The 15,149-nt window shown below is 39.2% G+C and overlaps 4 non-coding genes and 1 gene segment (V, D, J or C); 2 read left to right on the top strand and 3 right to left on the bottom strand.

Annotated features, from left to right (window-relative positions):
- Positions 1 to 12,178, top strand: part of LOC131355853 (T cell receptor alpha variable 12-3-like) — a 41,377-nt gene extending 29,199 nt beyond the window's left edge. The window contains 1 exon segment of the V gene segment in view: positions 12,010 to 12,178. Within this exon segment, the coding sequence occupies positions 12,010 to 12,178 (169 nt within the window).
- On the bottom strand, positions 2,786 to 2,858 carry trnav-aac (transfer RNA valine (anticodon AAC)). Its single transcript has one exon. It is a non-coding gene; the product is annotated as a tRNA-Val (tRNA).
- On the bottom strand, positions 3,113 to 3,185 carry trnav-cac (transfer RNA valine (anticodon CAC)). Its single transcript has one exon. It is a non-coding gene; the product is annotated as a tRNA-Val (tRNA).
- trnag-ucc (transfer RNA glycine (anticodon UCC)) lies at positions 3,307 to 3,378 on the top strand. The gene has a single exon. It is a non-coding gene; the product is annotated as a tRNA-Gly (tRNA).
- On the bottom strand, positions 5,173 to 5,286 carry trnal-caa (transfer RNA leucine (anticodon CAA)). Its single transcript has 2 exons — positions 5,249 to 5,286; positions 5,173 to 5,218 (listed from the first exon to the last, which is right to left on the bottom strand). It is a non-coding gene; the product is annotated as a tRNA-Leu (tRNA).
- Positions 12,179 to 15,149: the final 2,971 nt, after the last annotated feature.

The raw sequence follows: 15,149 nt of genomic DNA, 5'->3' as shown, positions 1-15,149 counted from the left end.
TGTTATTCTAAAATGTTCATACGAGTCAAGCAGTGATTACACTGAGCTTTACTCTTCTTTTCCTTTTACCAACTTAAGAGCCATGCTTTTCTCACAAGATGGAGATATTTACACTTTTACATTCACTTCATCATCAACCTGTAACATCAACCTGTAACATTAACCATCATTTAACCATCAAATGTAATATTTTAATGGACACAATATTAGAGGTTAACCAATGTTGTATTGTTTGTAGAATAAAGCCCAAACTGCACTTCACTAACAACTCCTCATACAGCTAGTTTGTTGTGTAACTGGTTATTATTGCATGGACCCAGTGGACACTGTGGATCAGAAACCCAGTAAACGCTCTGTTCTGGACATTCTTGTACCATTAAAGTTAGAATATTAATGCTATATTTGATTTATTTGGTTTATTTTAGATGGAATCTGAAAAATACAACATCACTTCCTGGGTGTGTCCTTCTAGAGACGTGTAAAGTTCAGCACATACAGCACTATTATACAGAATCCTCACAGAGCTGTGTTCAGAAATGGATCAACTATACAACTTACTGTACATAGTGAGATACATACCACTGATTCTCACTCTAGTTACAGGTCATTTATTTTTCATCTGTTATAATAATTATTACAATGACATTTAATCTGTTTATAAATTATATTGATTAATTACCATTTGTATTAATCTAGTCATTTTTTTATTTTTTATTATATGATTTGCAAAAAATACTTCACTGATATATTTCTTTATGTTCTTCTTACACCAGGCAGTTTTGCAGATAAAATTGGACCAAAGGATGAAGATGCCAACATTGTCAGGAAAGAAACAGAGACTGTTATTCTGAAATGACTGATGGCTACATTGGCTAGATGGCTAAATTATTGTATTAAAACTATTTAATACACTAACATAAAAATGTGTATTTTTTTCCAAATTACATTTGTATCGCTCGATCCTCTCTCACTGCCTGAAATGGCTTCCTTGAAAATAACTTTATCAGACCTCTTAAAAGTCGACATGCCAATTCGAATCAATTATAATACTAAGACTTGTCTCCTGAAACCTTTTTTTTTTTAAATGAATGTATTGACAGACTGAAACACCAACTGGTGTAATGATGTAACTTATGAAGAGTCACTGAGAACATCAGTAAATGAATTTAAGCGAATCTTTTTGGCGAACAGAATCAAAAGATCCCACAATTCCTCTTCTTATAATAAAGGATTTATCAATACACAGACATTTTAACACATTTCATTTTTATAACTTTGTATTTGTCTTTTATTCTGCTGAATAAACTACTACATAGAAGCAGAAACTGCAGTAAAATAAAGCAAACCAAAACCTGATTCGGAAATAAACTAGGCTAGGCTATGCTAAGCTAGTTTAGGCTAGGCTACGCTAGGTTAGGCTAGGCAAACAAACGTGCGTCAAACAGAAGCTAGGCAATTACAAGGTACAGCTAAGGAGCTTAACTCGGGAAGCTAATTCCTGTGTCACTACTCACATAACACTAAACAGGTGAACCAACTGAACAGGGGAAATGAACATAGAACCAAAATAGAGTTCAACTCTAATGTTCAGTGCTGCCCTCTGGTGGTCTAGCAAGGAAATATCCATGATATATATGTGTGTGTGTGTGTGAAATGTATGTGAGGTGGTATTATTCCCACATGAATTTATAAAACTCACAGCATAGTTAAGGTTAGCTCTTTATTAGTTTGAGATTAGTACATGCATTAGTTCAGAATTAACATGTACTGGAGTACAAGGTTATGGGATGATTGATTTTTGGGACGGTGATTTTTTTAAGCAGAATATTGATATTAATAAGAAATCAAATGAGATTGATTAAAAAATAATAGACACAAGAAAGAAAAGAGGCTGGTTTGTTCCTCACCTCAGTGAAATACTCCCCAATATGTTTGTAATCCTATTTAACAAACAGGCTTCAAAATAAACAAATAACCCAAAATATCCCAAAGTAGATGCACTATTTATAATCCACACAACAAAGTATTTTCTAATTCAATTATTGATTAATGTTATGAAATGGAATAAATATTTCTCCTTATTAAAAATCTTTCATTCTGTTATTGTTTGTTTACTGCATGTTCAGGACAGGTTCCAAATGAATGTAAAGCCAGGATGTTTCAATAAGAATCAACACTAACATCACTGACACTGTCATGTGATGCTGTGGGGTGGAGCTTCATGAACCTTTATGATGTTAACATATCAGAGTAAAGAAAGAATATTTTCAATCAGCTGAGACCAGTCATCATGTTCACTGTTATATTCATGTATCTGTGGCTTTCACTGGGTGAGTAAACATTTTTATTATTGCAAAATACAATATTCTTAGATATGAATGAACACATGTTTTTTAAAAAGTAGCAAATTGTGAGTATGTCACCTTCAGGGTCCTGATTAGGACAAGTGGGCTCTTACTGGAGCAAAGCTCAAGGCTTGTTTCTGCCCGGTCTCGAAAGTCTAAACGGAACAGCAATGTCCACCAGTTGCATTTGACAGGCTTTGGCCAGAGTTCTTTGGTGAGAGCTCTTTCCGATTTCCAATTGCGGTGTAAGTGATGGCTTGCGGCCTGCAGCAAAAGCCCCTACGCCCTGCTTGATTTGAAGTAGACACTTGTTCATTTTCTATGCACTAAAGCGCATTTCAAACTAGGCATCACATTGTGGAGAAACTGCTACAGTCGCCTTCAGGGTGCCGATTAGGACGAGTGGACGCATACTGAAGCAAAGCTCAAAAGCCTTGGGTTGTTTCTGCCCGGTTTCGAACCGGGGGCCTTTCGCGTGTTAGGCGAACGTGATAACCACTAAACTACAGAAACTACAAAGAAGCTGTTCGGGCTCTCATCTTCAAAATAAATCAATTAAACCAAAATAGAAAACAAAAAAAAGACAATATCAAGACTTTTGTTCGCCAGTGCAAATGAGCAGAAAACGTGAAAACAGTCACGCTACAGAAACTATGTGGGAGTGGGGCCGGATCTCAGTTTCTGCTTGTTCCCAAGGCACGGGTGTTACAGAGCGCAATACTCGAGTCTTATTCGACGCAAAGCACAAGCCCCTGACCACCAAAGGAAGTTTCTGCCCAGTTTCAAACCGGGGACCTTTCGCGTGTGAGGCGAACATGATAACCACTACACTACAGAAACAGAAGTGAAGGAAAGCGTTTCCTTTCAGCGGGGGAACCGCAAAGTAAGTAAATAAATAAATAATCGATCAACGCAAAGGCTTAAGCGTTCCTTCAACCGAGTAATGAGTATGCGGCCTCAGGCGTTGGTGGTATAGTGGTGAGCATAGCTGCCTTCCAAGCAGTTGACCCGGGTTCGATTCCCGGCCAACGCACGACCTTTAAGCCGCATGTTGGAGCGTGGCAAAAGTACGAGGGCTGCCCTTGAAAAGGCAAACGGAACAGGACAGTCCGCCAGCTGCGTTTAGCGGGCTTTGGCAAGAGTGTGACGAAGGCTTCTCTGCTTGTGAGAGGTCTTTCCACAAGTGATTTCCACTTGTGTTCTAAGTGGTTGCTTGCTGCCTGAGGCCAAAAAAAAACAGCCCTACTTGTTGCTCGACTCGAACAAGCAAACACTTGTTCATGCACTAAAGCCCATTTGAAGCTAGGCACCACATAGTGGAGAAACTGCTCTAGTCTTGTCCTGATTAGGACAAGTGGGCTCTTACTGGAGCAAAGCTCAAGGCTTGTTTCTGCCCGTTCTCGAAAGTCAAAACGGAACGGCAAAGTCCACCAGTTGCATTTGACAGGCTTTGGCCAGAGTTCTTTGGTGAGAGCTCTTTCCGATTTACAATTGCGGTGTAAGTGATGGCTTGCAGCCTGCAGCAAAAGCCCCTAAGCGCTGCTTGATTTGAAGTAGACACTTGTTCATTTTCTAAGCACTAAAGCGCATTTCAAACTAGGCATCACATTGTGGAGAAACTGCTCCAGTCGCCTTCAGGGTGCCGATTAGGACGAGTGGACGCATACTGAAGCAAAGCTCAAAAGCCTTGGGTTGTTTCTGCCCGGTTTTGAACAGGGGGGCCTTTCGCGTGTTAGGCAAACGTGATAACCACTACACTACAGAAAATATAAAGAAGCAGCTCGGGCTCTCATCTTCAAAATAAATCAATTATTACAGCTGGCATTATTGATATTAGAGAAATACGCTGACCAGCTGCTGTTCAGAGCAGTTCTGTATCTAAGCAGGTGATCAGTGTAATCTATAGAGTGTACAGATTTGCTGGGTTTCCTTTATAATTGCTAAAATGGTCACTCTGACATCTCTTGGTGGGGACATGTTTTTTAAAATGGCAAGGTTAAAGCTAGGTAGAACCTAGGGAAAGTTTTGTAGACTCAAGAATATAAATAGCATAAATAGAGGAAAAGAAAGATATGTTTCTTGATGAACACAAGATGGCGAACTTGGTTATCTTATGGTCTGACAAGTACAAGAGCACCTTCTGTAATATAGGCTCTGCCTGTTCTTCTATCATTCATACTGCACAAATATTTAACCCTTGCCATTGTTAATCTCAGGAGCTAAACTAATTTCAGACATATAAAACAACTGTTCACTTTAGACTAAAGTGTTTTTTTCTGATTCAACATTAAAGTCCATGGAGAAAAAAGGGGGATTTGTTCATCTCCTCTGCAACTGTATCAGACTCTGCACTATGCTACTCTGCTCTAACCCTAACCCACAGTGACAGGAAATCCAGCTGCACTGTACAAAAATTTTGACAGTTCTGTTATATTGAAAGTTTTACTGAATTGAAGATACATGTTTTAAGGTTTTTCTTCTTGATAAAAAACCTGAACAGACTGTGCTGGTTCAGCACCATCAATGTTTTGGATAGCAGAGGAGCACATGGCTGCGGTGTGGAGCGAGTGAAGCATGGCAAAGCTGTTGGAGACCGAAGAAATGAAATGAAAAAGAATGAAATAGCCTTTATTTTTCACATATACATTACAGTGAAATTCTTTCTTCGCATATCCCATCCTTGGAGGTTGGGGTCAGAGTGCAGGGCGCCCCTGGAGCAGAGAGGGTTAAGGGCCTTGCTCAAGGGCCCAACAGTGGCAACTTGGCAGTGCTGGTGCTTGAACCCCTGATCTTAACCACCTGAGCCACCACTGCCCCTAAAGGATCATGTCAGAAGTGGGATTCGAACCCACGCCTCCATTCGGAGACCAGAATCCTCCTTACATCAGGGGGAAGGTTTGAACCTTGAGTCTGGCGCCTTAGACCGCTCGGCCATCCTGACACTTAGGGAACACATCCCTAAGCCATTGCACTCGTCACTGCTCCACCGTACCTGGACCCCTTTCAGCCCCTTTCAGCCATCAACCATCAACCATGGCTGTGTAACCATGTTTTCCCTATTTTGCTCCTTTTTCTATTTTCACTGAATTTTGTACTCAAAGATTCTTTTTTTCCCTATGTGCACCAAATAAATACACTGTGAATTTTAACCTTCGCTGTCTCATGTATGTCTGTTAAGCCCTCACTGCCTGAGTAGCTACAACCTGTATTCTCTAATAAGTTAAAGTCATAAAGTTTCTTCCTCATGTCATCTCAAAGGTTTCCTCCATGTAACTGTTTCCTTTCGGTTACTCATGATTGATTTAAATCTACAATTGCAAAGTATTTCATTAAATTAAAGTTTCTGACTCTGTTCACGTTCATTACATTAAAGTATCTATAATTATGTAATGAACCTGTTTACCCAAATAAGTAGCTAAAAAAATTTAACAACCATGAAACCAGGACAACAGAGAAAGTAGTTTCACCAAGAAAAGATAACATGGGACATGCCAAAGAAATGAACAAGTGGGCCAGAAATAAAACCAGATTAGTGACCAAAAAACACATTTCCTCTTGAATCCGTTCATTTATCAGCATCTACATACTATATTCTGATTGTACACATGGATATATCGCCAACATACTGCATAATCTATTGAAAGACATACTGCAAAGAAATATACATTTTTAAGTGCTTATATATTTTTTTCACATTTTGTACTGTTACAACCTGGACCTGAAATGAACTTACCTGGGATTACACAGTATATCATGATTATATATATAATACTGTATATAAAAAAATGTTTGTTGACTTATTTTGCCACCTATTGGGATAATAGAGATAAGATAGTGTTTTTCCCCCTGAATGTTTTCATTCAATTACTTTCAGAAATGATCATGATTTATAACAAAATTAATTTTTGTGGGCCATATTAGCCAATATCAAGCTATGAACATGGACTTCGAGCAGTGACAGACTGTAAAATTACATCCAAATTCTAACAGCAACATACTGTTTTTCCAAACAGTACGATACAGTAACATACTTGTAAAATCTTAAGCAGGTTACCATAGAATTTAACAGTAATATACAGTATTTTCTTTTTGTGGTATAGACCAGTCAAACACATGCACTGTAAAAAGTAATTGTTGAATCTACTCAAGAAAAACTTGTAAATTTAACTGACTTTAGAAAATTTGTTGATTTAAATTGATTAGACTGTGTAGTGTGAACTAAACTTAAGAGTACTTAAGAGTATTTATTTATTTATTTATTTATAGGTTCTGGGTCTTTTTCCCCTTTGCGCTATAAAATAACCTGGAAACCAGTAAGATTTAAGCTTATTGCCAATCAGCTGCTGCTACATCACAATCCACCATATTTGTATGAACAGAGCTTGATATATTTACTGGCCTTTGGTTAAGTTTCAGCATAGGACGAAACAATTACTATTACAATTATTATTACTATCACAATTAGAATTACTCTTCTAATTTCTTAAACACGCTTTTGTCTCATGCATGCGCAATGTGACAGAACACAGGTGTTTGGAGAAGACATTGACGAAGAAGAACTCAAAGAACAGCACGTTTTAGGGATGTAGTAGAATGACTAGGTATGCTCACAATGATCTGTTTATAAACATCAGTGTCTCTTACAACTTAAATACAATTTTATTTGCTAGTTGTGTGGAAAGAGGAAAAGACATAAAAAGGCACACTGAAGTAGTTTTATGTCAAATGTGACCAGTGCTACGTTGCAAAAATCGACTTTTACTGAACACTTGTTTTATTACATTTCTAAGCTATTTTAATCGGTTGTAAGTTCATGGTTTATTATTAATGATATGTAAAAACCTGTGCGGCCTTTATGAACATTCTTTCTAGAACGTTTGATCCGCACGTGTGGTTCACATGGAAATGAACAACATGATGCCTGAATTAAGATAGCTTAATTAACAAGCATGTACCATATTTTGTGTTTTTTATTTAGTGTATGCTTATTTTGGGGACTTAAATTCATGAAGTGGAAGTGTAGGTTTTGCTTGTTTTCATGTGAAAAGTGGGCTCAGCTGTTGAAACACTACAGAATAAAACATGGAAGCTACACTAGAAGTACTCCAATTCCATGTCTCTACACAGATTGTCTGTGCTCATTCAAATCATTTAATGCAATAAGTGTACACTTAACAAAACATCTTTCACATCAGGCACATGGTAGCCTATCCAGTCCATGTGATAACATCCCTTTGATATTTCACTGCCCACTTTGCAGTTTTGAGGAGCCCTGCACAGAGTCTATTTTTTTTCTCATTTGCGGCAGCATCTCAAAAATCATAGAACTGTGCAGTTTCCCTACAACAATTGCAATTTTGAGAGCAATATCTACTCTACATTTAATTCCCATAAATGTAGAGAGCATGGAGCATTTGATCAGAGGCAGTTAAAATCTGACGTTCTCTTGTATGTTGCTACACACAGTGTAGATAATGTGCAACAAGAACAGCCCTTGAGCGCTGATCCTGTAGATGAACTTTTGGAGATAAATGATATAGAGATTGAAAACTTTGATGAATTGCGTCCTCAGTTGGAGCCTCACTCTTTCTCAAATTATAGCCTCACTCTCTCAAAATGCAGGTGATTTTGCATGTTTCTGACTTGGCTGCACAGGAAATAATTCAACATATAAATCAAATTTTACTTCTTTCATCTTGACAATGACCAAAGATGGTGAGCCTCTTTCCACAATAAGCAGAGGAGCATCATATTTTCAGAGTGAATTTCTGATTGCCATGCCAGTTGAATACAAGCTTGATTCAGAGTCAGTCTCTTATGTGCCAGTTCTGCAAATGTTGCAGAAAATGCTAAACTGGGCTGACATTCTATATAGGGTTCTTTGCAATGATCGATTAGTTAATGAATTTAAGACTTACAGAGATGGCACTCAAGATTCAAGATTCAAGAAGCTTTATTGTCATTTCAACCACATATAGCTGACGCAGTACATAGTGAAATGAAATAACGTTTCACCAGGACCTGGTGCTACAGAAACATACAACATAAAGATCAAACACAAAAAAAACACAGAGCTAGGACAGAAGTTTGTCTTAGCCACATAAAGTGCACAGTGTGCAGCTAGGTGCAAACAGATCGAAGACAAGACAGTGCAAAAATAATAAATACAAACAAAAGGCAACACAAAAACACAGGACACTTAGTGCCGAAAAGAAAGAAAAGAACATGTGTAATGGAATATAAGTGAAATAAAATAAGATAAAAAGAAATGATGTAAAAAATATTGTGCAAAAAAAATTCAACAGCAGCAGTTGAGGTAGTGCAAATAGAAATAAACATAAGTATAACTATAGCAGCGTATGACAGGTAGTGGTAGTGCCACAAGTAATGAACAATTTAAATTATGTGTGTGTGTGTGTGTGTGAGTGTATCCATCCAGGTGAGAGAGAGAGAGTGTGTGTGTGTGTGTATGTGTGTGAGACAGACAGAGAGTTTTGTACAGTTCAGTCTTGAGTGTGTGTGTGTGTTTATGTGTGTGTGTGAGAGAGAGTTGTTCTACAGTTCAGTCCTGGGTGTTGAGGAGGCTGATGGCTTGAGGAAAGAAACTGTTCAACAGTCTGGTTGTGAGGGCCCGAATGCTCCGGTACCTCTTTCCAGATGGCAGGAGGGTGAAGAGTGTGTGTGAGGGGTGTGTGGGGTCAGCCACAATGCTGTTAGCTTTGCAGATGCAGCGTGTGGTGTAAATGTCCGTGATAGAGGGGAGAGAGATTCCGATGATCTTCTCAGCTGTCCTTACTATCCACTGAAGGGTCTTGCGATCCGAGACGGTGCAGTTCCCAAACCAGGCAGTGATGCAGCTGCTCAGGACGCTCTCGATGGTCCCTCTGTAGAACACAGTCAGGATGAGGGGAGGGAGATGGGCTTTCCTCAGCCTCCTCAGGAAGTAGAGGCGCTGCTGGGCTTTCTTGGTGATGGAGCTGGTGTTGAGTGACCAGGTGAAGTTCTCTGCCAGATGAACACCAAGGAATTTGGTGCTCTTGACGATCTCCACCGAGGATCCATCGATGAACAGCGAAGAATGGTCACTCTGTGCTCTCCTGAAGTCAACCACCATCTCTTTAGTCTTGTCAACGTTCAGGGAGAGGTTATTGGCTCTGCACCAGGCTGTTAGATGTTGCACCTCCTCTCTGTAAGCTGACTCACTGCTCTTACTGATGAGACCCACCACAGTTGTGTCATCGGCGAACTTGACAGTGTGGTTGGATCTGTGCATTGCTGCACAGTCGTGAGTCAGCAGAGTGAACAGCAGTGGACTGAGCACACAGACCTGAGGAGCTCCAGTGCTCAGTGTGGTGGTGCTGGAGATGCTGTTCCTGATCCGGACAGACTGAGGTCTCCCAGTCAGGAAATCCAGGATCCAGTTGCAGAGAGAGGTGTTCAGGCCCAGCAGGCTCAGCTTCTCAATCAGCCACTGAGGGATGATTGTGTTGAATGCTGAACTGAAATCTATGAACAGCATTCGAACGTAGGAGTCTTTACAGTCCAGGTGTGTGAGGGCAAGATGGAGGGTTGTGGTGATGGTGTCATCCGTGGAGCGGTTAGGACGATACGCAAACTGCAAGGGGTCCAGTGAGGGTGGTAGCTGTGACTTGATGTGCCTCAGGACGAGCCTCTCGAAGCATTTCATCACAATTGGTGTGAGAGCGACGGGTTGATAGTCATTGAGGCAGGAAACCGTAGACTTCTTAGGCACAGGGACGATGGTCATTGTCTTGAGGCACATTGGGATGATGGAGCTGCTCAGCAAGATGTTGAAGATGTCAGTGAAGACATATGCCAGCTGCTCCTCACACTCCCTCAGCACTCTGCCAGGAATGTTGTCTGGTCCAGCAGACTTCCGTGGGTTAACTCTGCATAGAGTTCTCTTCACATCAGCTGTGGTGAGACAGAGCACCTGGTCGTTTGGAGGAGGGATGGTCTTCCTCGCTGTTGTGTTGTTCTGTGCCTCAAACCGAGCGTAGAAGTCGTTCAGCGCATCTGGAAGGGAGTCGTCACTGTCACAGGCAGGTGGTGATGTTCTGTAGTTGGTGATCGCCTGGATGCCCTGCCACATGTGCCGGGAGTCTCCGCTGTTCTGGAAGTGGCCATGGATTCTCTCAGTATCAAGAAAATGACTTTTTCAACACTGAGACCTTCAGGATTGTCCTAGGTCTTTATTTTGATGAATTTGAGCTTGCCAATCCCCTTGGCATTTCTCAAAAGAAACATAAAATATTTGCTCTCTATTGGGTTCTAGACAACCTTTCCTCAAAAGATCTTTCATCACTTCAGTAAATTCAGCTAGCATTTTTATGCAGAGATAGTGCAATTTAACATCAAGGTTACAAAGACATCTTGCACCCACTTGTTAGGGACCTTGAAACTCTTGAAAAGCATGGTGTATATATTGAACAGTTAGGAGACTGTTTGAAAGGAAGTTTGCTTTTTGTTTCATCTGATAATCTGGGTGCACATTCTTTTGCAGGACTACAGGAGAGTTTCAGTGTTGAGCACCCATGTCGGTTCTGCTTTGCAAAGAGGAGTGAAATCCAGGAGAAGGAGGTCTGGTCGGGAACATGGTGTGAAAGGTGGCTGTGTGTTAAGTGAAAGGTTGGAACATTTTCACACAGTTGGTGGTTTTCCACCTGACATAATGCACAACCTTATGGAGGGTGTCATCCCTATTGAAATGTCCTTGTGCATTAATGATTTGGTATCAAGGAAATTAATATCTCTTGAATCCCTGACTCAAGCTATCAAGCAGTTACCTTACAAATTCTCAGACAAAGTTTATCAGCCTCAGATCATCCCAGGCACATTTGCCTCATAAGGTACCACTGGGGGTAATGCCCATGAGAATTGGGCATTTATTAGACTTCTGCCCCTCATGGTGGCCCTTGATATCCTGTCCTCACAGCATCATCTGTGAGCATTGATGGAATCAAGTATAATCCAGATATGGTTGTATCTGTTGGTACTTTTCCAGGCCTGTCTGATTTCAGACAGTTTTTTTCAAAATTCTTGTCATCAACAGTGCTGTTCTGTTTGTGTGTAAAGATCTGACATGTTGGTACATTCAGCACCTGCGTTCTTTTGAACTTTGCTGTCATGTGCTATCACTGACAATCACCAAACTCTCAGAACTCTTATAAACTTCGTGTAAGGACCTGTGTTACACTCAAACATTATATCATATGCTGAATGAATGATAATTCAGGCTTAAAGAGACTTGAAATTATTGAAAAATTATTTACTCTCATTCTTACTTGGAAGACAAAAAGGCTTATTTTTGAAATGATTTCTGATTGCTGATGTCTGACTACTATGTAAGAAGATAGCAAGCATTGCTTCTCAAACTTCAGGAGGACACAAAAGCATCATATAATTTCATTCAACTTCAAGTGTTTGAATAGTATCAATGGGTTTATTAAGAAACAAACTGAAATGTAATTCATTTTCTTTAACCCAAGGATGGGTTTAGAATTATGCAATTGGACAACTGTTTTTCTGTTGAAGCTATTACTTTAATTTAAGAAAACCAACCCAATTCTTTAACCTTTGTAGAGAGAATAAATATGGAGACAAGGACTGTACTCTGAGTTATAGTTTGTGAAAATGACATCAGAAAAATCATACTTCCTGCGAAACCACAGACAGTTGACTCCCTGATGGAGCAACTTGAAGAAAAGCTTCAGTATGAAGATCCAGAATTCAGCAATTCCCTTGTGAATCTTACCTACATTGCTGACTTGCCAGATAAGCCCACATGGAACTGTGATGACAACAACCCCTAACACAGCTGACACTGAAGTCCTGTCTGTGGCTTCTGATGATCATTCATCTCATAGTCTATGGACTGCATGGCCAGAATATTTTGAGATCCCTACTTTTCCTGTTGACGTTGAATACAGATTACATCAGGGAAATCTACAATACATGCGAGATAAAACATATCTACAAGTGTCAGGAGAGCTCATCTAAGGGGCGGAATAGGTGGTATGATAGCCTCAGATGGAAAATGGGTAACTACCACTCAAAACTGCATCAAGCTGGATGTTTGGAGAGATCCATAAATGGTTGGAAAAGAAGGGGACAGCAGCCTCAGAGAAACATCACAAGAGGTTTGAAATCAACTTTCTACCGAACTTCCCTGATGGTGAAGATGAAGCCAGCATGGAGTCTAAAAGGAAGGAGATGGTGGAAGACATGAAGAAACGTCATGTTAATTCTGCACTAGCCCAGAACATGAATTCTACATTTGCCTTGTGTAGAAAGGAACTGATAGAGAAGGAACCTGCAGTGAAGAATACAGTGGAAAGGTGGCCAGCCCTTTTCACACAGAGTCAGGTGAATAAATATTCTTGGTTTTATGGATCATTAAAGAAATAGTTCACCCAAAATTAAAACTGTCATTTACTCAGATAGTTTCAAACCTGTATAAATGTTTTAGTTCTGCTGAACACAAAAGAACGTATTTGTAAGAATTTCAGTAACCAAACAGATCTCATCCCCCATTTACTTCCATAGTATTTATTTTTCCTATTATGGTAGTAAATGGGGGATGAGATCTGTTTGGTTACTGACATTCTCACAAACATCTTCCTTTGCGTTCGGCTGGACAAAGACATTTATACAGGTTTGGAAAAACCAGAGGGCAAGTGAATGATGACAGAATTTTATCCAAACTTAAGAAGATTTTGCACAAGATTAAAAATGATGTAAGCTCCTCACACACATCACAATTTTTTTTATATTAAAACAACTGTTGCTTTTGCTGTTGTTCTTTGCTTTGTGTTGTGTTAGTGCCATGAGCGCTATTAAATAATAATTTTCATAACTTTGCAGAAATCCAACATCAACGTGAGACGAACAGCCGTTCTCTATGGATTACCATTCCGTCTTGGAGAGGACCCCACCGATTTTTACCAGACCTGTTTTGTAAGTAGTTTCGACAGGCAAACTGCTCTTTAAACAGTTTTGAGATCTAAACAGTACGGAAACTGAAACACAGAAGGGGTAGAGCAGGGGTAGGTCCTAGAGAGCCGCAATCCTGCAGAGTTCAGCTCCAACCCTAATCAAACACATCTGAACAAGCTAATCAAGGTTTTCAGGATTACTAAGGCTACAGGCAAGCAAATCTTTTTTTCAGGGTTGGAGCTGAAATCTGCAGGACTGCTCTCTAGGACCGAACTTGCCTACACCTGGGGTAGAGAAAAGAAAGTAAAGATAAATTAAGAAAAAAAGACAGTAAGAAGACATTTTATAATACATAAAGAAAAGAAAGAAAAACAATAGTAAGAAGGACAATAAACAGGAGGTTGGAAATTTAGACAGGTAGGAAGAATAAAGGACAGATGCAACAGAGATGAAGTCAGTAAAAGAGGTAAGAAAGTACAGTAAAATAAATATAAAATACAGAAAGGAGATTAGATTGAAAGAAAGAAAAAATTTTTAAAATTCAGTCAATTCTCCTCCATAATTATGTATTTTGATAACTTTTCAAATATCAAATTGTGAGTTTTAGAATAGGTTTTAATTTATATAGCTGGCCTTCCGTTTGATTTATTGTCTTTTCATGCAGTGGTTTGAATGTCTGTATTCGTTCCTGCATCCACTGCTGTGTCCTGATTGAAAAGGCCTGTACATTTAGACATATTGTAGTGTTATTAATTTTGTTTCACATTTTACTGTGAGTATATGCTCTTAAAAGATGTTTTGTGTCTTACTTTGACCTTATTTTTGCTATATGCCCTGTTTTTAGGACTGTGATGACAATGAAGAAATGTCCGAAATTGCAATTGGAATTTTGACTGGTGATTCCCGAGCACTCTGCAACTGCAACATTACCCTACTCCCTGCATCTTGATGCCAAAACAACAGCTATCATTTTGGAAGGTACCATGGTTGTGGATGATGTGGAAAATCTTCCACAAGCAATGTGTCTGCTCTTTGGACTGATTTATGATCTAAACTTAGAGTATCCTGCAGCTCTGAAGAGCACATTTGATTTCATACAGAGAGTGATTTTGTCTCTTGGCCACAAGTCACTCAAACCTAAAATCCAATCACTAAAAAATCGCCTGATGCAGTAATAGTAAAATCATTGCTATGATGTGATTTTTCCCCCATGGTAAACCATTCCTGAGTTGAGCTAGAGTAAATAGAGCTGTCTTTAAGAGAACTCTAAAGGAAATTTTTCAGTACTACATTGATAGTTCAGTGATTTCCAATTGTTGAAAAAGAAAAATATCTATGAGGATGTTTTGAACAATGTCAAGTTTACCTAATGTTAAATTGGTCTTAGAATAGTTTTATTAGAGGACAATTTTAAAGAGAACTGAATTAGGAAAGCTGTACTAAACTTACAGACAATGTTCAGTGTTTGCAAGCTCTGCTTTTGACCACTTTGTAAAGAATTTTATTGTCCTTTATTTTATGAGTGCAGTATGTGCTTTTATTGTCTAAAATGTTTTAACTATGTGAGATATTAAACAATATAAAAACAAAAGGGAATGCTGTTATATCAGCACCCTGAGATCTGGTCGGAGGTAATCACAGCCGATATGTGTTTTGAGCAGAGTTGTGGTAAAAAAATCTTGGTTTTAAATGTTTGATTTTATAGTGGAAAATTTATGGGAAGTAGCTAAGTAGAGTTTGGTCACATTATACCATTATACTCCCAAAGCAACTGCACTGTAAAAAATACAACGTTGACTCAACTTAAAATTTTAAGGCAACTTGCTGCACAGCATTTTTGAGTTAACT

The sequence above is a fragment of the Hemibagrus wyckioides genome, linkage group LG07, assembly GCF_019097595.1.
Source record: "Hemibagrus wyckioides isolate EC202008001 linkage group LG07, SWU_Hwy_1.0, whole genome shotgun sequence".
In the NCBI taxonomy this organism is placed as follows: domain Eukaryota; kingdom Metazoa; phylum Chordata; class Actinopteri; order Siluriformes; family Bagridae; genus Hemibagrus; species Hemibagrus wyckioides.
The sequence above is the reverse complement of the archived record's forward strand: the minus strand, read 5'-3'. Positions and strand labels throughout refer to the sequence as shown.